Source organism: Salvelinus alpinus, chromosome 1, assembly GCF_045679555.1.
Source record: "Salvelinus alpinus chromosome 1, SLU_Salpinus.1, whole genome shotgun sequence".
Taxonomy (NCBI): Eukaryota; Metazoa; Chordata; class Actinopteri; order Salmoniformes; family Salmonidae; genus Salvelinus; species Salvelinus alpinus.
Genome location: NC_092086.1, coordinates 70,061,443 through 70,086,213, shown reverse-complemented (window position 1 = coordinate 70,086,213; position 24,771 = coordinate 70,061,443). Strand labels below are relative to the sequence as shown.

The window sequence follows — 24,771 nt, the reverse complement described above, 5'->3', positions numbered from 1 at the left end:
TTGAGGAAATTAGCATTCAGCATTGTGGTAAAAGAATAAGTGGAATTGTTTGTTTTCTTTATAAAAAAAAATATATATATAAATAAATAAATAAATAAATCGGACCCGTGCCATAGACTTACAGTAATTATGACAACTTCCAGAGGACGGCCTCCAACCTATCTTGCAGAACTGAATCTAATACTGAAAGCATAAGCTACAGCTAGCTAGCACTGCAGTGCATACAATGTGGGGAGTAGTAGACTCAAGAGAAAGATAGACGAACAGTTTTGAACAAATTGATTTCTTTAAAAATGAAGGCGAAGTAAGAGAGCGAGAAAGAGCTAGCTACGTATATTTCGTTGTATTTTTAGCTATCGAATGCAACTAGCTAGTTTAGCCTACTTAAAACACCTGGCTCAAACAGCCAGCTAGCTAACATAGCGTCCCTCTCTAAGGCTATCCAACACCAACTCTTCCAAGTCAAGCTAAGCTTTCGGATGTATTAATTCAATGCCGGTGTAACTGCTAAACTGCTTGCTGACCGTACACTGTACTGCATGATTGTAATGGGTTTACAAACTCATTAGTTCTAGTAGCTATGTCTGCTATGAATATGAATATGGTGGCAGCGATGTAGGCTGTGTATGTAGCAGTTAGCGGATATGAAATGAAGGTTTGGCTTGGAAAGGTTTTTCACCTGGTCACAGACAGCTGATGTGTTGTGCACTGAAGTCCACAAGCGAAGGGTAAAGGTGAGAGGAGGTGAGCGTGTAGATGCGAGAAGGAATTATACAACAAGCTAAATTATCATGCTATGAAAGTGAACTGTGTTTGCGTGTGATCAGGGGTGTATTCATTCTGCCGATTGTGTTAAAATGTTTCTTAAAAACAGAAGCAAACGTAACAGGGAGAAACATACTTTTGTAAATATAGTGTATGTGGACACCCCTTCAAATTAGTGGATTTGGCCATTTCAGCCACACCCGTTGCTGACAGGTGTATAAAATAGAGCATACAGCCATGCAATCCCCACAGAAACATTGGCAGTAAAATGGACTTACTGAAGAGCTCAGTGACATTCAACGTGGCACCAACATAGGATGCCACCTTTCCAACAAGTCAGTTTATAAAATGTCTGCCCTATTAGAGCTGCCCCGGTCAACTGTATTGCTGTTATTGTGAAGTAGAAACATCTTGGAACAACAACGGCTCAGCCTCGAAGTGGTAGGCCACACAAGCTCACAGAGCGGGACCGCCGAGTGCTGAAGTATGTAGCGTGTAAAAATCGTCTCTCCTCAGTTGCAACACTCACTACAGAGTTCCAAACTGCCACTGGAAGCAACGTCAGCACAATAACTGTTAGTCGGGAGCTTCACGAAATGGGTTTCCATGGCAGAGCAGCCAAGCCTAAGATCACCATGTGCAATGCCAAGCGTCGGCTGGAGTGGTGTAAAGCTTGCCGCCATTGGACTCTGGAGCAGTGGAAATGCGTTCTCTGGAGTGATGAATCACGTTTCACCATCTAGCAGTCCGATGGACAAATCTGGGTTTGGTAAATGCCAGGAGAACGCTACCTGCCCCAATGCATAGTGCCTGCTGTAAAGTTTGGTGGAGGAGAAATAATGGTCTGGGCTAACCCCCTTAGAATCATCTAGAATGTCATTGTATGCTGTAGCGTTAAAATGTCATTTTACTGGAACTGTGTGTCCAACTTTGTGGAAGACCCTTTCCTGTTTCAGCATGACAATGCCCTCGGGCACAAAGCAAGGTCCATACAGAAATGGTTTGTCGAGATCGGTGTGTAAGAACTTGACTGGCCTACATAGAGCTCTGACCTCAACCCCATCGAAAACCTTTGGGATGAATTGGAACGCAGACTGCGAGCCAGGCCTAATCGCCCAGCATCATTGCCCGACCTCACGAATGCTCTTGTGGTTGAATGGAAGCAAGTCCCCGCAGCAATGCTCCAACATCTAGTGGAAAGCATTCCCAGAAGAGTGGAGGCTGTTATAGCAGCAAAGGGAGACCAACTCCATATTAATGCCCATGATTTTGGAATGAGACATTGGACGAGCAGGTGTCCACATACTGAATTTGTCCAATAGAAACTGTCGTTTTCAACTGTTGGACTAAGGATTACACCCTAGATCAATTATACTGAAGAATAAAATAAAAACTCAACATACAACAATTTCAAAGATTTGACTGAGTTACAGAAATCTGTCAATTTAAATAAATTCATTAGGTCCAAATCTATGGATTTCAAATGCCTGGGAAGGGGCGCAGTCATGGGTGGGCCTATGGGGGCATAGGCCCACCCACCTGGGAGCCAGGCCCAGCCAATCAGAATGAGTTTTTCCCCCCCACAAAAGGACTTTATTGCAGACACAAATACTCCTCAGCACCCACCCTCCCCCTCCTCAGACAATCCCACAGGTTTAGAAGTCAGATGTGGAGGTCCTGGGCTGGCGTGGTTACATGTGGTCTGCGGTTGTGAGGCCGGTTGGATGTACTGCCAAATTCTCTAAAGTGGTGTTGGAGGCGGCTTAGGGTAGAGAAATTGACATTAAATACTCTGATAACCGCTATGTCGGACATTCCTGCAGTCAGCATGCCAATTGCATGCTCCCTCACAGCAAGACATCTGTGGCATTGTGTTGTGTGATTAAACTGCACATTTTAGAGTGGCCTTTTATTGTCCCCAGCACAAGGTGCACCTGTGTAATGATCATGCTGTTTAATCAGCTTCTTGATATGCCACACCTGTCAGGTGGATAGATTATATTATCTTGGCAAAGGAGAAAAGCTTACTAAAAGGGATATAAACAAATTTGTGAACAAAATTTGAGAGAAATAAGCTTTTTGTGCATATGGAAAATTTCTGGGATCTTTTATTTCAGCTCATGAAACCAAAACTTTGTTGCGTTTATATTTTTGTTCAGTATCGATGCAGGCAAGTGTGAAAAGCGTTATTGAATGTCACTGTTTGTCACCTTGATTACTCAAATTGTTCTCTCGACCGTTGTAAACTTCCATTCATAGGCTAGGTTGTAGCAACCTCATGATGGGTATAGGGAACATTTGAGTATCATGTAGTAGCCTAAACCTATCAATGTTACATTGAGCTGGGTGAATGGAATATGAATGACAGTCATCCGATATGCTGTAATAGAAGGCCGTGCTCATAAAAATAAAATAAAAACATTGTCCTGCCTCATCTTAAACGTCATTTAACGTCACTGTAGCAGCAGCGAAACTGCTGCTGCTACAGTGCTGCTGCCCGCATCAAGTCTCAAGGCCATTTAGGATGACAAAAAAAAAAACACGACTTAAGTAGAGGGAAAAACAAACTGACAACTTCAACGGATTTAACTGAATTCTGAAAGTGTCGTACATTTCAAAAAGGCTCATGTTGACTTTAGGCTACACTACAGGAGGCTGGAGAGCGAGGGAGAAACAGAGATACAGAGAGAGAGACACATAAAGCTCAAGAGAAGACAGGCTATGTGCACACTGCCCACAAAATGAGGTGGAAACTGAGCTGCACTTCCTAACCTCCTGCCAAATGTATGACCATAGAGGCACATATTTCCCTCAGATTATACAAATCCACAAAGAATTTAAAAACAAACCCAATTTTGATAAACTCCCATATCTACTGGGTGAAATACTACAGTGTGCGATCACGGCAGCAAGATTTGTGACCTGTTGCCACAAGAAAAGGGCACCCTTTTGCACTTTACTTATTCGCACATCGTTGAAACACTGTATGACATGACATTTGAAATGTCTTTATTCTTTTGGAACTTCTGTGAGTGTAATGTTTACTGTACATTTTTATTGTCTATTTCACTTTTGTTTATTATCTACTTCACTTACTTTGGCAATGTTAACATATGTTTCCCATGCCAAAAAAGCCCTTCAATTGAGTGAGTGAGCGAGCAACAACAAATTAGCACTAGGAGCCATGACTACCTCCTTCAGCGTCATGACAGATGTCCGCAAGCAGAGAGGCGGCTAATTTTAGCGCCCGCGTGGCTTTAATGATTGGTGTTTTTGACGATCTGGAGGAGTTATGGGGGGGGTCTCGCCATTTACACTCACCCATTAGCCTAGTGACTCACGGCCCAGTGAGAGAGGACCAGCAGGGAGAGGCACAGCAGGGGTCATGAACCACACTGGAGATGAATTTAACACCTCCCCAACCAACCACCACACACACACACACACACCCTTTCCTCTATCCCCCACACCTCAGACACACTTCAAGAGCGTTCCTCCATCCCCCATCTCTCAGCTGAATCCAGACAGGTCTGTCAACAAGGTTGGTCACCTCCACCTCCACACCAGTCTTGCAGTCTCAATGCCAAACTCTACACCAGTCTAAACCAGGATGGCACAATGCTGCTGCCCTCTGCCAACACACACCAGACTGGCCGTCTACAGACAGAAACCTGCGTCCCAAATGGCCCCCTATTCCACGTGTAGTGCAAAACATTTGACCAGGGCCGATAAGGCTTTGATCAAAAGTAGAGCACTATATAGAGAATAGGTTGCCATTTGGGACGCATCCAAACCGTGAGCGGCTGTCCACTACTCCCCAGCCGACTCAGGCCAAACGACACAGCAGCATCTCCACAGACCACATCAGCACCAGGCATCTCCCCTTTCCTCACTGGAACTACACATGAAGCCATTACTTCGAGACCAAGAGAGATCATGAATAGGATGGTTGTGGACGAGGCGCCGTGTTTAGGGAGGGATTGTAGGCTGTCCCATTGCAGAGCAGCCAAAGCCCAGAATAAAAATGGGTTGGACTCAAATTAATTTGATTAATTCAAATGTATGTTTTAGCACGATGTTCTAAATTCCTGTAAATCGCAAGAATCAAAGTTTTTATACTTGTTTGTTTTTTTAAGAGGCATTCTACATCTTTTTAGTCTCCTTCACCCCTTCTGTCCTGCATGCACCTTCCCATTCGCACAGACACCGAGCCCCTCCCCCTGCCACTCACAACAACGACAAAAGATAACTGCTTGTTGTTAGGGAAGAAGTTGAGACTCGCTATTTGCATTTGAGGTTTGGGCCAACAGAAAATAAATATTACATTTTTTTAAATTTATTTAAAAAATACATTAAAAATGTCTTCTTTTTTAAAATATATATGGCTTTTTTTTTCAAATCGGTCATAAAAATTGGTCAAATGAAGATATGTGAAGTTATTTGGATTTTCACGAATTATCTTTGAAAGACAGGGTCCTGAAAAAGGAACGTTTCATTTTTTACTGAGTTTATTTGGATAAAAATCATTAAAGTGGGTCTTATGGTTGTGGAAGGCTTTATAGTTAGCCTAGGAATAATTTTACATGGAGTGTATTGACCTTTAAAGTGGGCAACAAAACTTATTTAGAAAATGTAATAAATAAAGTTTGGAGAAAGAAAAATCGAGATATGATTTTTAGGCCATATCGCCCAGCCCTAACTCAAATGGCAGCAAATGTCTTGAATGGATGCTCCCATAGATGATCCATATAGGCCTATACCATGTCAATTTGAACAGCCCCTCGCTCCAGTTGTAGTTCACTGTCCAGTCCAACCCTTCCTGAAACTATTCCACATCCACACAAAAATCACACAGTGTTGTCACGATAGCATAATTTTGACTTTGATACAGATACCAGGTTTAGTATGGCAATATTGAACACCAAAACGATACCGGGGGGGGGGACACTTGACCCAGACAGATATTTTGAGTTCAATATCATTACATTTGAAATTAGATTTTTTTTTATTGTTACGAATGCATTAATGAACCAGTTACACAAACCATTTTTTTTTTTACCAAACTACATACTGGTAAATCTCTAGTCTATTAATACACTGGGTAAATCAAGATGTAGCCTAGGCCAAATACAGGTGAATGCATATTCAATAGGAGTATTGAGTTATTGAGCTTGTTTTGGCTCATGTCATGGGGCTACAGACATTCCCTACTTTATTGTACTGATCAACAACATTTCCATAGAATAAACATATTTTATCAAATAAAGTGTGCGCTGTCTCTTTAAGACCAATGACATTTTCACACACACAGTTCAGTGCTCGAGCAAAGATGATCTTGACTGGGAGAGACGTGAGGCGGGGGAGATTAAATGAATGAATAATATTTTTGGTGACAATTAGGGTTGCACATTTTGGGGAATATTCAGAGGTGGAAACTTTCTGTGGGAATTAACTGAAATATGCAAATTAATATTAATACCATTTAAATGTTGTTATTTTGCATTGGATATATTTACCATATCATATAGAGCCAGAAACATAAACCTTTTACCTTATCATAAGCAGACATAATTGCAAATGATTAAATCCTTCCAATAGAAAAAAAAATATATATATTTATTACGAATTTAACTTTAATTAAATGAGTTGAATCTTCACATGGGATGATTTCACTGAACAACAAAAGAAAGGGAATATTAAATGATCCATCGCATCTCCCAACAACATTTTCAACGTACATCTGTAAAATGATAGTCTAGAAACTAAAGCTTTGGTTGTCTTCCTCTCAGGCTCCCATGTCTTCTCCCTGGACCTCCTCAATGTCCACCTCTTGAACGTCAGACTCTGAGGCCTCATCTGCACTGTCACTTTCCAACCTTGAGGATGGCTCATTGTCAGGCTCAAAAAGCCTCAAATTTGCCCGGATGGCCACCAATTTCTCAACCCTTGTATTGGTCAGCCTGTTGCGTGCTTTGGTGTATGTTCCCAAACAAGGACCAGTTGCGCTCTGAGGCGGCTGATGTTGGTGGGATTTGAAGGATGATGGAGGCAACGGGGAAAGAGCCTCAGATTCACAAAGTCCCTTCCACCAGGTGGCTGATGAGATATGTTGGCACGACTGCCATATTGCATCTCCATCCCAAAGCCCTTGCTTGGAAGTGTACTTCGCCAGACTGCCAAGAACCTTGCCCTCATCCAGGCCAAGGTGGCGAGACACGGTAGTGATGACACCATAGGCCTTGTTGATCTCTGCACCAGACAGGATGCACTTGCCAGCATACTTGGGGTCCAACACTTACGCTGCAGTGTATATGGACTTCAGAAGTCATCACGCTTTTTGATGCATTTCAGAACTGCAGTTTCCTCTGCTTGGAGCAACGGTGAAATGGGCAGGGCAGTACAGATTTCTTCTCTTACATCTGCAAGCAGATTCTGAACATCAGACCGAATGGCATTGTCTCCCCCAACCCGTGCAATGGCTACTGCTATAGGTTTCAGGAGTTTCAGGCTGCTTACCACTCTCTCCCAAAATACATCATCCAGGAGGATCCTCTTGATGGAGCTGTCCATAACGGCAGACTGTGATATGGCCATTTCTTGGAGAGACTCCTTCCCCTCCAGGAGACTGTCAAACATGATGACAACACCACCCCAACGGGTGTTGCTGGGCAGCTTCAATGTGGTGCTCTTATTCTTCTCACTTTGCTTGGTGAGGTAGATTGCTGCTATAACTTGTTGACCCTTCACATACCTAACCATTTCCTTGGCTCTCTTGCAGAGTGTACACATTTTTTTCAGTGCCATGATGTCCGTGAAGAGCAGATTCAATGCATGAGCAGCACAGCCAATGGGTGTGATGTGAGGGTAAGACTCCTCCACTTAAGACCAAGCAGCCTTCATGTTCGCAGCATTGTCTGTCACCAGTGCAAATACCTTCTGTGGTCCAAGGTCATTGATGACTGCCTTCAGCTCATCTGCAATGTAGACTAGTGTGTCTGTTGTCCATTGTGTCTGTGCTCTTGTAGAATACGGGTTGAGGGGTGATGTAGTTAATTATTCCTTGTCCACAAACATTCAACCACCCATCAGAGATGATTGCGATACAATCTGGTTTTTCTATGATTTGCTTGACCTCCACTTGAACTCCGCATCCAGCAAATGAGTAGATAAACATGTCTGGTTGGAGGGGTGTATGCTGGGCGAAGAACTTTCAGAAATCTCTTCCGATACACACTGCCTGTGAGCAGAGGTGAACCAGTCACATACAGCTCGAGCAAGACATTCATCAGCATTTCCTCCATTGATTCAAAAAAACTTCTGATTCCACGAGGACCATGAGCTGTTTCTATCGAAAAGGTGTCCGATTCATAATTTTCACCTTGAATAGAAGTAGAGGGACTTTTGTCAGCGATTTCTTATTGTGAGCGCTGAGGGAACTTTATGCACTTGGCCAGATGATTCTGCATCTTTGTTGCATTCTTCACATATGATTTGACACAGTATTTGCAAATGTACACAGCTTTTCCTTCTACGTTAGCTCCAGTGAAATGTCTCACATCAGAAAGTGCCCGTGGCATTTCCTGTAAATAATTTTTTTTTTTTTTTTTACGTGTAAAAACAAAAACAATTCCATGTACAGATAAATAGTTAAGCAGTTAGATTAAACTACTCCTTTGTAAGATAAATGTTTTAAAATGAAATATGTAAGGAATCAGGTGAATTAACACTCCTCAGTTAGCAGGCTCAAGCAAGCTAAACCCACATGGTAGCAAAAACTACTAGCAGAAATTGTTAACAAGTTAGAAATGATTTAAACACACTTTGCTGTAGTCTACTATTTACTAGTTAACAAAAAATGTCATATGAAATATATTCACCCCACCCAGTATTACTTGTAATCAAAACTTACCAGAAAGCATGTAGTCCTTGGCTCAGACAGTGTAGTAGTGCTCAATAGCATCTCATTAGTGTGCAAGATCTTGAGAATCAGCTGTACATGATGGAAGAGTGCACTGCACATGTGATGGAAGAATGCACTGTGCATGCAGAGGCTTGCAATTCCATTGAATTGGGGATAGTTTACACAAAATATGCCACAAGACCTAGAATTTCCTTGTGTGTATCCCACAAAAAAAGGTTAACTTTAAGCAAAATTCCCCAAATTCCAGGGCTCAACTTCCCATGGAAAAATTCCAGAAAAAAAGTTTACGACCCTTTGCAACTCTAGTGACAATCAAATTTGAAATCAGCAATATTTTGTATCATGGTTTGCATATTATCCTAAACAAGGTACTAGGATAGTGAATTGATGTAAGCTTCAGCTGTAAGCTATGAAGGAAACCTGGACGCTACCAGTATCTTCTTGCATAACCGTTCTAGCCTGTAATGGACATTGTTCCCATTATGAATTACTCAAGTGTGTTAACTTCTGTGCAGCATAAGTGGTGATGCAGCCCAGACTCCCAGTGAGTGTACTGGTTCCTCGGGACAGGCTAGAGCTAGGAATGAGGAAGTGGAGCAGCCACGGTGCCCTCGCGCTATAAGGGGACATCGGATGTGCTGATACAGACTTGATTCTCAAATCAGTAGACGACGTTGCCTCCTGAGTGGCGCAGTGGTCTAAGGCACTGTTTCGCAGTGCTAGAAGCGTCACTACAGATCCGGGTTCGATCCAGGGCTGTGTCGCAGCCGACCGTGACACCCATGCAGCGGCGCACAATTGGCCCAGCGTTGTCCGGTTTAGGGGAGGGTTTGGCCGGCCGGGATGTCCTTGTCCCATCGCACTCTAGCGATTCCTGTGGCGGGCCGGGCACATGAGATATCTAGCTTTGGATGTGTCTCAATCCACCGCATCCGCCGATGTCGCACTTCCACATCTGCGGTGGAAGGTGGCAGAGCTCGAGTGGTGTTTGTCTTCTCACGGAAAAGTGCCCCCCACCCCTAACAGCTATCCAAAGCGGTAGACAAGTAGGCCCTACGTGCACCGCACACAGCAGGTCTCCACATTCAGGTCAATTAGCCAGTGACAACTTAAAGCTACTGGCACAAATGAAAAAAATAAAAATACTGGCCCGGGTCAAGATATGACAGGAAATCAAACGATGCACGCATAATTTCAACAGCAGGTGATTCTCTCTTTCATTTGCGGGCCGAGCAAGTAGCCTAAATATGGTTCATACTGACATTGGCAAGTCAAATTCAAGGTCTTTCAAGGAATTTTCTAAGGACCTACATTTTACATTTCATTGTTGTAATAGCCTATAGAAGAAAACCAACCCCTCCCTCAAATGTATGCAATAAAGTATGCATTACCACTACAGGAATATATAACCTACACAATGGCATTATACATTGACATTCACATAATTTTTACATTCTAAAATATGTCAGAATAATGTGGGCATTGCCTGACTAATTAGACCGCATTGCTCCCGACAAAAACACACTAATGAAGTCTGTCCATTTGGTAGCTAGTCAGTCTCGCCATTTGAGACGTTGAAGAGTTACTGAGGGTTTACTGTATCATGTTTTAAAACAAGAAAAGCGACAAATGTGTTCTCTTTGTAATGGAACACTAACCATTTAAAACCCTGTTAACAAAAAATAAATGTTTTGAATTTGTTACCTTCCTAAAATCAACTGATTTCAAATATAATTGACCTCAACTCTGGAAGCTCCACATGCCTCAGAGCAGGCAGCATACCCAGCCCCCCAGGTCCCCCTCCCTGGCCAGTCCAGAGACGATTAGGGCCCTGCCGCTCCAGAGCAGCGGTTGAGAGTTGATCCTCAGTTGCTGGACACATCTGACCTTATCACGGAGCCGCAGGCCCAGGCACCAGGGCCGTCTTGGCGTCAGTACCCAGCAGAGGAAGAGGCCAGGGCCAGGACCAGGATCCTCCACTACACATGGCCGGCAAAACCCGCATTTGATCATGTCATAAAGAACAAGAGAGAGCGAGACAGCGGGGGGGGAAAAAGTGAGAGAAAATAAAATTCCCTCTTTCCCAAGACAAACTCCAACTGGGAAGCTTCACTGCCTGATGTTCTTCCAATAACTTTCCTTCTGTGTGTAAACCACAGCAAGCTCTTGGACATGGAACAGAGTATATGCCGGGGCAGGGAGACAGACAGTCAGAAAAAGAAGGGACTGCTGAGACAGCATGTTCGCCGGGTTGGGTTGCTGTGTGCTCTGAACCGTCCCTGAGATCAGGAGAGTCCGCCTTTTCCCGTTCCCAAGGTGAGGTTATTCCCTCTGGAGAGGCAGGGAGGATTTCCTCTGGCTCACTGGATAACCCCTGGCTCAGGGTGGATGTGATGTGTGTGTGCGAGTGAGCTGAGAGATCAGCTAGGCTATAGCTATATCCTTTACAGAACCACAGAATAGCATGTACTGTCGGACAGAAAAGCCAGTCACCAGTGTTGACCCTATATTCATTTAGCAGCGGCGCCCTCGCTTAATTATTATTATAATGTTTTGCAGAGATGCGCTTTTAAAGGGATAGTGCGATATTTTGGCAATTAAGCCCTTTTTCGACATTATTCTAATTCTGGGTACCATTTTTTATGTCTGCGTGCAATATGAAGGAACACTCCCCTTAAAAAAGAAAAAAGGTCAGAGTGACAAGTTACAAGTATATTTGTAGCAAACAGAGCGAGCAGTGGTGGAAATGAGAGCCACGAGCAAACAGCCACCACTTTGCTCCTCATCTCCCTATCAGTTATATTTCTGATGGTGTCAACACATTTACATTTTCATGCATTTTGGAGTAGAATGTCCTTTTTTTTTTCTTTTTTCTTTTTTTTTTTTAGTAAGAGTTGACCTTCTCACGTTTGTTTACAAAATAATCCCCCAAAAGCACTGGGGGAAAAAAAATACATTAAACATTTTTTAAATAGTTTGATTTAGTTTCATTTCTATAACAATCCACTTCTGAAATGAGCCCATTTAGTCTTCTTCAGTGAATGACAGGCTTCTTCACAAATCGCTGTGAATTATGGTTGACTGAGCAAAGCTCTTCTAAATCACTTTAATTGTTAGCCTCACGTCCTTCAGTAACACAGTAGCCTTCCTGTATACGGCTCTTTGACAGCATGCGCAATTCAAACAAATCCCAATCGTCAACTCCCACATTCCCTTTTCTTTTTTTTTAAGTGCATCAAAAGAGACAGAGGTACAACAATGTACAACAATGGGCCAATATCCCACACAACACAGGGAATGCAAATATCATCATGCGTAATATGTCAACACTGTCTGCATTTTCTAAAATGGCATTTTTCTTGTCCTGAAAGCAAAACTGAGCGATTTCCCTTCAGATAGGCCAGCAGCAAAGTCAAAATTGGCAATATTGTAAAGATTTCTGAAAACAAACATTTGAATTTGTCTGAATATAAGGTTAGAGTTAAGCATTAGGGTTAACAGTGTGGTTAAGGTTGGGTTTAAAAATCTGATTTTATGACTTTGTGCCTCCAAAACAAGATTCATAACAAAACAAAAAAAACACTAACCTACTTGAAATGAGGGGAAGATTACCTACTTAACTGGAACAACAAAAAACAATTCTGCCCAGATGGTTGTACCAAGTTTGGTCTACCTTTTAACCAGTGATGTATGGTATAAAAAAAAAACTAAGACCAACTAGTGGGTGATCGAGACAATTTTTATTTTACCAGGTAAGTTGACTGAACACATTCTCATTTACAGCAACGACCTGGAGAATAGTTACAGGCGAGAGGGGAGATGAATTAGCCAATTGGAAGCTGGGGATGATTAGGTATGAGGGCCAGATTGGGAATTTAGCCAGGACACCGGGGTTAACGCCCTACTCTTACGATAAGTGCCATGGGATCTTTGGTGACCACAGAGAGTCAGGACTCCCGTTTAACATCCCACCTGAAGGACAGCACCCTACACAGTGCAATGTCCCCAATAACTGCCCTGGGATATTATATATATATATATATATATATATATATATATATATATATATATATATATATATATATATTTTTTTTTTTAGACCAGTGGGAAAAGAGTGCCTCATACTGGCCCTCCAACACTACTTCCAGCAGTATCTGGGCTCTCATCCAGGGACCGACCAGGACCAAGTCTGCTTAGCTTCATAGGCAAGCCAGCAGAGGCAAGCCAGCAGTAGGATGCTGCAGACAAACAACTATCGATATAAACTAAAACATATGACATTTTTTAGAACTGTACAGGTTCTCAAGGGACCCCAGATGGGGCCCTGACCCCAAGTTTGGGAACCACTGTACTAACCCCTCTAATCTGCTTGCTTGAGTTGTTACCTCTTTCTCCGTGTCTCCTCTGCATGCATTGCAGCCTGCCTCAGCACAAATAAAAAAAGGTGTGTAAACGGCGTTCACCCTCCACTAAATTCCTGCATTTAACCCAATATCAAGCGTCAGTGACGTGAATGTTGGCCAACTCAACTGTCCCGAAGTTTGGCATATCAAATACACAAGCACATAGTTAGGGTTGACTGCATCCTAAATGTAAGCTATGAAAATACATGGCAAGATGCTGCAGAGACATCCAATGTCAACTTAAATGTCTTCCGTTTTTGCTTTTCTGGCTAAGATTCAGTTGCCACACCACTTTGTCTCACTAGTATCCTCCGTAAAGCAAAGTTATGATGAACTTAGTAACCTATATTTTGCTCCTGCAGAGGACTGTCTCCATTTAACGTTAGCTTCTTACTTCGTCACGCTAACCACAGCCCCACCCCTAAACTCAATGTCTGTGGCCCGGTGGAAATCTAATTAGCATAATAAATACAAAAATCCCATCAAAATCTATTTGAATTTATTAGGGATGCCCATTAGCTGCTGCCAAGGTAGCAGCTACTTTTCCTGGGGTCCAAACACATTAAGGCACTTACATCATACATAAAACAAATGACAAAACAGTACATCAACAAAATAGAAAATCTGCTTAAGCTAGAGATATCGTTTTTTTTGTGTGGGCTGCCTCTCAATCCACGACATCCACCAATGTCGGCCTCCTGCATCTGCGGTGAAAGGTGGTAGAGCTACACTGTTGTTTGTCAGACCAGAAAACATCCAAATAAATAAAATTGAAAAAAAATCATCAAATAATGTACAAATCGGTATTCTCACGAAAATGTCTGTAGTGTCCGAATGGTTTGGGCTACAAACTAATATGGAAAGATCAGACTTTCACAAACACAATGGTGTTTTGCTGTGCAAACCCCACAAGTATCTCGTCTGAACGTAACCGTGTACCGGGCTGAAAAATGTATGGAAGTGAATGGGGCATTACCACGTCAAAAAGGTATACGGATAATTCCACGGTAAAACATTTTATCTTTTTTCTGAGCATTCTCTCAGATATAGGACAGACACTTCAAAACTTACCTCCTTTTGATACATTTTTTCAGACTGTTTGATATGTTATTCAATGCATTTCTATGGTCTAATAGCAGTAATACCAATTTCAAAAATAAAAATCGCTAAATGATCCTTGGTATAACCATCTTAAAACAATTCCATGTGTTAGCTAAGTAAACCCTACCCTGGGCCTTTAGACTTTATTAGCGTTAGCTACCGCAGTGCTAATAGAAGTCTCTGCTGGCAGCTAGCCACCTGGCTGACATAGCCTATAAGTGCTTATTTACCAGTTGTGCATTCATTCTCAGAGAGCTCGGTTTTTTGTTGCCTATGTCAGGCATCTCGCAAACCCACGATAGTCTGTCAGCGGTGTCTATAGTTCCCTTCTTGTATAGCCAATTGCCGTCGGTCTGTTGTGCCTGACTCCGAGCCGGGCTAGTTCCTTTCACGTCTCGCTGGCCCACGGCGTTACTAGCGAGAGTCCAGAGTTAGCCGTTTGAGAGAGTGGTGAATGTGCTGCTAACAAGGCAAACCCGGAGGACAAATCCAGGGGGTGCAGGCGAACAGAACATCACTGACATTAAGGTAGGCCAACTCAACGGTCCCAAAAAAGGTTTGGCATGTCAAATACATGAGGCCCATAGTTAGGGTTGACTGCATCCTAAATGTAAGCTATGAAAATACATGGCAAGATGCTGCAGAGACATCCAATGTCAACTTAAATGTCTTTCCTTTTTGCTTTTCTAGCGAAGATTCAGTTGCTCTATAAAAAGTTCCTTCCATAAACTTTCAATAAAACAGAGATTAAGGAAAACTCTGGCCCCTTGAATAGCTCACAATGTCCTTGAGAGTGGCCAGTGCAGCAACAATGCAGAATTGGCTGAGGGAGCATGATTTGCACTTATCAGAGAGAAACAAAGAGTTGAGCCTCTTCTGGATCAATTAGGCATGCAGAGCCAGCAGTACCGGGAGGGAGATAATAGCACAAACATTAGGCCACTTTTCCCCTATAGATACCAGGTCCTGGGTCAAACCTAGACTACCGCTTTGAAGAAGCTGTTTGTGGCACTTAATGTGCCAGAACCCTTTCTCTTTCTCCATTTCCCTCTCAGCACCAAAAAGCCCAGCCAGAGCTGCCTACCCCACCCAGTTATCCAACCATCAGATCTGTTGCAATGAAGATCGTGGAAAACTGCAGAGTAAAATAGAGGTGTCACGCATGACCGAAGAACAAAACACACTGCGCGATTGGATGTGTGCACTCAGATAAGCATCTCCATTTTACCAGTGAGTGGGGCTTGGCTTGCCTGCGCCTGAGAACAGAGAATCTAGGCTCGTCGTCCATCTCTAGTCTTCTTGGCATCGGTTGATGATTTCAGATGGTTTCTTTGCAGCAGTAAGGGTTCCTCTACCTGGCACCAGACCACAGTGCCTACATTGATATTTTAATAGGGCGGCTGGCGGGGATCTTGGAGCCCGTTTCTCTTCCGGTTGGTGTCGACATGCGAAGCAGCGTGGACCAGTGACATCCAACCAGCTAGGCAGGCCACTCAGCCATTCACTGGGCCTGGCACTGGCAGCAGGCAGAGCCCGCTAGCTCGCTCACTCGGGGGGGGAGAAACAAAGCACCCTTATCTACGCATTCCTGCAGCTGTTTGCATCTGGTTGCCGTGGACCTGCACAGCTGTTTCTACCCGCCTTAATGAGCTCCAGCAGCTGGGCGACTGTCGGAGACTCGGACACCCCACCCAACCCTTCCCCTGTGTGAGCGAGTTTCACACCTGCATGCTCTGCAAAGGCAACTTCCTTCCTCTGGGCGTAGAGTGGGAGAGATCTTGTTTCCTAATATTAGTCATTCTTGAGCACGTTAGTATTGAAACCACTGAGTAGGTAGGTATTGAAAATACTGGCTAAGAAGCACACGGAAACTGAACCCTACTGAGCCCTAATAAAAATCTACATAACGCAAACTAAACACGTTCCCACCTATGGACCTCATTCAAGACAAAACAATCCTTTACTCAGCATGACAATAAATTAGAACCTGGTCATTTACATTTACTCAATCATGACACACACACACACAGGAGGACAACATTGTCATTACATTTCCATATTTTAGCCAGCAGCTATTTATCAAGCGGTAAACAAGCAAAGTTCCCCGAAGAATCACAAATGAACATGAGCCATATGAATAAAAACATGATTTTTTTTTTCTTCCAGTCTGTAGAACTGTTAGAGCCTGAGGAAAGGCTGTGTGTGCCCTTGCCGATGTTGGTAACGTGTTGACAACTGTCACAGCATCCTCCAGAGACACAACAAAGGGATCTAGCTAAAGCCCTGATTTTGAATTGTCAAAGCCAGTCAACACACGACTGGTTCACACTGTCCTTGCTCCAGACTAGTCTAAGGAACGACACTTCAAATCAAATCCCTCCGAAACAATGACAAGATCCTTGCATAATAACATGGCAACACAACAGATGGCACAAATATAGTCTACTGTTGTAATTTGAATTTTAAAAAAAGGACTTGTATATTTTTTTTCATATTCTTAAAATTATGGAGAGCTCAAAAGTCTCCTTCCTTCTTAAAACAGACTAGTGCAAGTGTAGTTGGGGACTACTTCTCATACCATCCTCCACACTTCCCAAGCCAAACATCTGATGCAAAAAGTAGGCTAACAGGGCTCAGCTTTGACTGCAGGAGAAACCTTGTAATTACTGAGAGTGGCTTTAATTTCAGCAGCCTACCCTGTGGTGAGAGAGCGCTCCTTAACATATCATCTGGAAGGAGACGTAGATATTGCTTTTTAGGAGGCTCATGCCATCTTTCTATTTAGGGGGCTTAGTCCCAAATGGCACTCTATACCCTACATAATTCACTACTTCTGACCGGAGGTCTATGTGGCCCGGTCATTTAAAATCCCATAGTGTCTACCTTTCATGGACCTATGGGTACCCAACCTGATAATTAGCCAGCAAACCCATAATCATGTCATCACTGGATTCACTTGGTTTAGTCAAATTGTTAAATTGTTAGTTTTTAAACCAAAATATGAAGTGGCGGACATTCTTCGAAAAAGCAAGGCCTACTGCAAAGGACCACCCAGGTAAGTCATGGGATTACATCCCAAATGGCATCCTTTTCACTCATTGGGCTTTGGTGAAAAAAAGTACACCATATAGGGTTTATGGTTCCATTTGGGATGCACCCATGGTGTACAGATTCCAACACATCCCACAATGCACAGCTCACAAGGACATCTATTGTTGGAACAAACACTGCATTATTGTACTGTCATTACCATACGGTCATTATCCTCAGTGGATTATCATTGCCTCAATGGACCCACCACACCATAAACACCAGTAAACTCACAAGGACATCATCGACCATTATCCCACCACCATTACAGCAACAGGCTCACAACATAAAATCAGCAATCAATCAGTCACATTATCATTACCTCATGGGACTCCAACAACCTAATCACCAGTCACAGTCAGTCAGCCATTTCCGAGAGAGTACGCTGGCGTGCTTTGGCTACCGCTTATCCTCTTGAAACTTCGATATTGTTCGCTACTTAGTGTTAATCACTGTGATTTTTGCTTAACAGTATTTGTTGCCTAATAGTTCCACCTTTTGATGCCTGCGGAGTCTTGCTTGCTGAGCGTTAGTTTGTAAAAAGCCATCCGGTCCGTTTACCTGACTACTACCAACTAAACCTTCGTTTTGCGGGTTGTCTACCAGCAGAGTTGCCTTCCTTGGATAACTATACAGGTAGATCCCACACGTTTTCTGCATCTTAACCAAGTTATTTGGACACTAGCCAACTGGATGCTAACTAGCTTGCCAGGAGCTATCAGTGTGTTTTTGTACAGTGATGTGGATTCTACTACTACTACTGCCTTGGCTCCTCTGCTGTGGGGAGGGATCTACTGTACCCCAGGACCATTCACTGGCCTGCCCCATGCCTGAATGGGGATGCCATCATGACACGGATAAGGTACTCCTTGCCGAAGTCTACCACTTTCAGTCTGCCCGGTTTAAAGCCCCGTTTTCCCTACGGGCGCGCCACGACCTAGGGATTGTGCGTCGGGATGCCTACTGCCATAGTGCTCGCGCAGAAAATACACATACAGTTACACTGAACTGTAACATGAACTGCCCTGGTGCAAATCTAAGCTGCCTTAAAGCTTTGGCTAAAGTGGACAGCTCTGTTCACCATGCCTCCTCCTCTCCTACCCAATACAGCTCGTTTGCGCTGTTCAACTTTCGCTCTCTCCAATAACAAATGACTGTTGGTTTATGATGCTATCATGGATAAAGATATCGACGTGATGTGCTTAACAGAAACCTGGCAGCAGCCAAATTACTTTCTGGTGCTTAATCAAGCTACTCCACCAGGCTGTGTGTGTACCTACAAAAACCTCGCTCTGTGGGTCGGGCGGGGAGCTTACTGTTATCCATCGTACAGACTTCAAAGTGCTTCCCATACCGAATGCCACATCTTTTGAACGTCTGGAATTTAGCATGGCTGGTCCTCAACCTCAGCAAGTTGTGCTTATCTCCCGCCCTCCCAAAACGCTCCTCTGTGTTAATCTCAGAGGTCCTCATGTCCGTCTGCTCCATGTCACCTTCTACCCTACTGTTGGGTGACTTCAACATCCATGTCAACTCCAACAATAGTGGCTTTTCTGCCAAGTTCCTGTCTCTCCTGGACTGTTTCAACATTACACAGCATGTACAGTTTTCAACACATTGACAAAGGCCATGTTCTGGACCTCGTGTTCGACAGGCTTTACACCCTCCAACCTGCGTGGCCTGGATCTTTCCAAGCTGCGGCAAAAACGGACCATTACATACAGGAACAATAAAACTGTCAGCACATCCGGCCGAGGAAACAGGCTTCAAAAACACAACAGCCCCGATCCTCTTCCGTCCTCTGCCGTGGAGCTCGTGTCTCACTATGACACACTCCTCTCCTCCAGCTTTGACGCTGTTGCCCATCTGGAAACTAGGACTGTCTCATTATCTGCCCCCCGAGGGTTTACCCCTGAGCTGTGTTCTTTGAAGTCCACTGGCCGACAACTGGAAAGGGTCTATAAAGAATCTGGTCTCACAGTTCACTTAGAGGCTTACAGGGAGCATGTCAAGGACTACAAGGATGCTCTCTCCCAGGCAAAATCAGTATACTACAACCTCATCAATAACTGCCAAGGCAATCCTGGAACCCTTTTCTCAAGTATCAGACTACTCCAGCCCCTGGATTACTCCTCCATCAATGGCTCTCTTGAGGTGTGCAATATGTTTCTGGACCTTTTTCAGTCAAAAAATATATTCCATTTACCAGCAGCTTCAGTTATCCCCCACCCATCCTAAAGAAACAAGGATTGGACCCCGATAACTTGAACAATTACCAGCCATGACATGTATGAACCTCTTCAACTCAGGGTTCCGGGCCAAGCACAGCACAGAGACTGCACTGGTAAAAGTGTTCAACAACCTCCTAATTAGCGGCGACTCTCGCCACTTCAATATCCTTATCCTACTCGACCTCTCTGCTGCCTTTGACAACTTCTGCATCCTCCACAACCGCGTGAATACGGTCCGAACGCCACAACTGGTTCCAGTCCTACCCGGCTACCGGAAACAGTACTTGTCCTTTGGAGACTCCAAATCCCCCCCCAGCCCCTGTCAACCAAGGCGTGCCTCAGGGTTCCGTGCTTGGACCCCTGCTGTTCATCATATACATGCTTCCCCTGGGCCACATCATCCGCTGCCATGTTCTCAACTTCCACTGCTATGTGGATGACCCCCAAACTTACATCCACACCAAACCCACCTCTGACCTCCCTCCCCCGTCTCCATGATACCAAAAACTGGATGACATCCAAAATACTCAAACAGCAATAAAACCGAGGTCATGCTGGTGGCTCCCAAGACTCCCCTCAAGAAAGTGTGTGACCTCATGATGTCCATTGACAGCTGCTCCATCTGCCCATCAACAGAGGTCTGAAACATGGGTGTCATCCTGGACCCCACTCTCTCCTTCGAGTCACACATCAAGTCCATCACCAAAATCAACCGTCTTCCACCTCAACATCTCCCGACTCCGACCATCCCTCATACATGCCTTTGTTACATCATGTCTGGACTACTGCATTGGAGTCCTATTCGGGGTGTCCGGGCAAAGCCCTATATAGGCTCCAGTACATCCAGAACTCCACTGCCAGGGTCATCACACACACCAAACCCTGGGAACACATCAGCCCCACCACCTTCACTGGCTCCCTGTCAAATTCCACATTACCTACAAGATCCTACTCCACACCTACAAGGCACTCCATGGCCTTGCCCCTCATACCTCTGACCTGCTGGACTACTCACCATCCCCGAAACAAGACTGCACACCATGGGGTCCGGGCTTTCAGTGCTGCTACCCTCAAACTCTGCAACTCTCTGCCCCCAGCCAGTCGCAACTGAACAGGGCCACAGTATCCCACGATCCCTCCTGGGTTTCTATATAAGCACTTTGACAACCACTGGTGTAAAAAGGTCTTAATAAATAAGTGTGATTGAGTGATTGACTAAAAACCGACTAGTTCAGTCTGGCTTTCCCCAATTACTCAGCTTTAGCTAAGTAGCCAGGGATTTTTCTGCCATTGAAATCCTTGGGCGGGCCGCCTAAGGGTGTAAAATATCTGTCTGTGTCTATAATTTTTTTTCGGGATGGAAAACGCTTTCAGTGTAAACTTAAAACGACTAAAACCCAGATATAAAGTATCTAGAAATTATAATGGACCCTTAATACTTGAAAATATTATAATCTTTGAGAATTAACAATCCCCAAAATAAAAGCTAGACAGTCAGGGAGATTTAAATATTCCCAAAACAATTAATTTCGTAGTATTGATTTTGTTGTTATGTTTGAGCAAAACACAGCATTAGACAAATGCATGAAATAGATTCTCAGCGCCATCGCAGAATGTGTGATATTGCAGAAAATTTGCTTTAAAAATGCAGCACTCCACACCGCCAAGAGGAGGGCCTCTAAAATTCATCCATGCCACAGGCCGACCACACCCATTGCCACGCCCCCGGACACCACCTAAGCTTATTTTTGATCCAGAAAAAACCCTGTGTAGCTTTTATTTCTTTTTATCCTTGTTTTGTTTTTTTACTCTCTTGCTGTACAATCACCTTGGATTTCTTAAAAAGGCACTTTAAATCCCATGTATCATTTATTATTAGTCAGTGTCTGCATCCCAAGTGGCACCCTATTCACCAGGGCCCATTATTCCCTATATAGTGCACTATTTCTGACCCTGGACAAAAGAAGAAGTGCACTATAAAAGGAAATAAGGTGCCATTTGAGACTCACAAGTGAGTTGTGTATAGCATGGAGTTGGCAGTCACTCACCTCAGACGGTTTCTTGTGCTCCTGTCTGACCCAGGTGCTGCTGGTCCCGGTGTTCTTGGAGGACCTGGACCAGGAGGTCACTTGACCTGCAAACAATGACACGGTAACGGTTACATTTCAGATTTACATTTTGGTCATTGAGCATCCATTTAACTTATCCAGAGTGACTTACAGTCAGAGGAGACAGGAGGCTGCCATTTTCAAATCACTGAGCACAACTTAGAGCCTCTGAAAGGCTGACCGACTTCCCTAGATATCATAATTAGTTTGGTTCAGTAACAACTGACAGGTGGATGGATAGAGATGGTGATACAAGCAGATAAGACTGAGAACAGAGAGGCACAAGGTCATAGTCACTAATGGGCTGAAGAACCTTTCAACAACAAGTTAGATTTGGTCAGCATCACTTACTCGAAGGAATATAAGTACTGATATTACTGTATTTTAGGTCAATATATATATATATATATACACACAGTGGGGAGAACAAGTATTTGATAACCTGCCGATTTTGCAGGTTTTCCTACTTGCAAAGCATGTAGAGGTCTGTAATTTTTATCATAGGTACACTCCAACTGTGAGAGACGGAATCTAAAACAAAAATCCAAAAAAATCACATTGTATGATTTTTAAGTAATTAATTAGCATTGTATTGCATGACATAAGTATTTGATCACCTACCAACCAGTAAGAATTCCGGCTCTCACAGGCCTGTTAGTTTTTCTTTAAGAAGCCCTCCTGTTCCCCACTCATTACCTGTATTAACTGCACATGTTTGAACTCGTTACCTGTATAAAAGACACCTGTCCACACACTCAATCAAACAGACTCCAACCTCTCCACAATGGCCACGACCAGAGAGCTGTGTAAGGACATCAGGGATAAAATTGTAGACCTGCACAAGGCTGGGATAGGCTACAGGACAATAGGCAAGCAGCTTGGTGAGAAGGCAACAACTGTTGGCGCAATTATTAGAAAATGGAAGAAGTTCAAGATGACAGTCAATCACCCTCGGTCTGGGGCTCCATGCAAGATCTCACCTCGTGGGGCATCAATGATCATGAGGAAGCTGAGGGATCAGCCCAGAACTACACGGCAAGACCTGGTCAATGACCTGAAGAGAGCTGGGACCACAGTCTCAAAGAAAACCATTAGTAACACACTACGCCGTCATGGATTAAAATCCTGCAGCGCACGCAAGGTGTCCCTGCTCAAGCCAGCGCATGTCCAGGCCCGTCTGAAGTTTGCCAATGACCATCTGGATGATCCAGAGGAGTAATGGGAGAAGGTCATGTGGGCTGATGAGACAAAAATAGAGCTTTTTGGTCTAAACTCCACTCGCCGTGTTCGGAGGAAGAAGAAGGATGAGTACAACCTCAAGAACACCATCCCAACCGTGAAGCATGGAGGTGGAAACATCATTCTTTGGGGATGCTTTTCTGCAAAGGGGACAGGACGACTGCACCGTATTGAGGGGAGGATGGATGGGGCCATGTATCGCGAGATCTTGGCCAACAACCTCCTTCCCTCAGTAAGAGCATTGAAGATGGGTCGTGGCTGGGTCTTCCAGCATGACAACGACCCGAAACACACAGCCAGGGCAACTAAGGAGTGGCTCCGTAAGAAGCATCTCAAGGTCCTGGAGTGGCCTAGCCAGTCTCCAGACCTGAACCCAATAGAAAATCTTTGGAGGGAGCTGAAAGTCCGTATTGCCCAGCGACAGCCCCGAAACCTGAAGGATCTGGAGAAGGTCTGTATGGAGGAGTGGGCCAAAATCCCTGCTGCAATGTGTGCAAACCTGGTCAAGAACTACAGGAAACATATGATCTCTGTAATTGCAAACAAAGGTTTCTGTACCAAATATTAAGTTCTGCTTTTCTGATGTATCAAATACTTATGTCATGCAATAAAATGCAAATTAATTACTTAAAAATCATACAATGTGATTTTCTGGATTATTGTATTAGATTCCGTATCTCACAGTCGAAGTGTACCTATGATAAAAAATTACAGACCTCTACATCGTTTGTAAGTAGGAAAATCGGCAAAATCGGCAGTGTATCAAATACTTATTCTCCCCACTGTGTGTATATATATATATATATATGATTTTCATTTCATAGCCTAAGGGTGAAACGATAATCATTTCCCACCAACTAGTCCATTCTTGTTTCCCTCCACATCACCCCAGAACCGAATGTTAATTAACCAGACAGAAGACAATTAAGCCATCAGAAGAAACTGATTTGTGATAAACATATTCCTAATCCCTCCATAGCCAACATGCTAGTGGTGGGTAACGTCCCAAATGCCCTATAGTGCATTACTTTTAACCAGAGCCCTAAGGGCCCTAGTGCATAATGGGATAGGGTGCCGTTTGGAAAGCAGCCAATATCTAGGGATGGCGTTAAACAGGGCTGGAGGCCGACCGTCATTCCTGTCTTCAGAGTCACTCTGTGATGAGTGGGTTTAAGTCAAAGGCCTAGAATGAATCCTCCGCTCGGCTGTACTGTGACGGTGTGTGTGTGTGTGTGCGCACACGAGTTAAGACGAACAGGCAGGTGGAGAGAGGTGGTCGTCATCAAGTCATTGTATTTATAGACCAAGATCACACCTCAGCCAGCCACAAAGTCCCTTGCAGCAACACAGGAGAGAAGAGAGAGACACTAATCTCCTCAATAACTGACATTTCCATTTGTACACGGTGACAGGTTGTTATTTTAAATGTGTGCTGTTCCAACTACCAGGAGGAAGTTCAGAGCCACATCATTATGTAATCTCAGTGTGTGTGTGTGTGTGTGTTGGGATGGCTATGAATGGTCCACACGCTATTGGCTGTGGTGTGGTACCTCCACACATTGCAGAGCGACCGCAAATCAGAGCTACCCATCAAGGCCCGTTTTAATGACAAGCCCCAGAGGTAGCACAGGGACAAAAATGATCATTGGGATCCTTCAATTAGAAACATGATAACCCAAACCCATGTGGAACAGATGCAGGCTAGCCCGGGACACTGGCGTGTTACCGGCACTCAGAAGCACTGGTTGTTTAGGGAGCATCACGCGGCGTAGCCCCCGGCACATGGCCCAGAGCTAAGGCCACTGGTCCAGCGGTAGGAGTTGCCCGTAGGCACACATCTCAGATCACCTCCCCATATCATGAATAAATCAAATTGGGGACAAAAAAAAAAAAGCTAATCTGACCTTAGATCA

General features: G+C 44.0%; 1 protein-coding gene across 4 annotated transcripts in view; it reads right to left on the bottom strand.

Annotated features, from left to right (window-relative positions):
• LOC139584298 (protein Jade-1-like) overlaps positions 1 to 24,771 on the bottom strand; it is a 144,717-nt gene that overhangs the window by 101,648 nt on the left and 18,298 nt on the right. For all 4 annotated transcript variants that reach the window (XM_071415980.1, XM_071415971.1, XM_071415990.1 and 1 more), the window contains one exon: positions 21,560 to 21,645. In XM_071415980.1, coding sequence (XP_071272081.1) covers positions 21,560 to 21,645 — 86 coding nt within the window. The remainder of the gene's footprint in view (positions 1 to 21,559; positions 21,646 to 24,771) is intronic.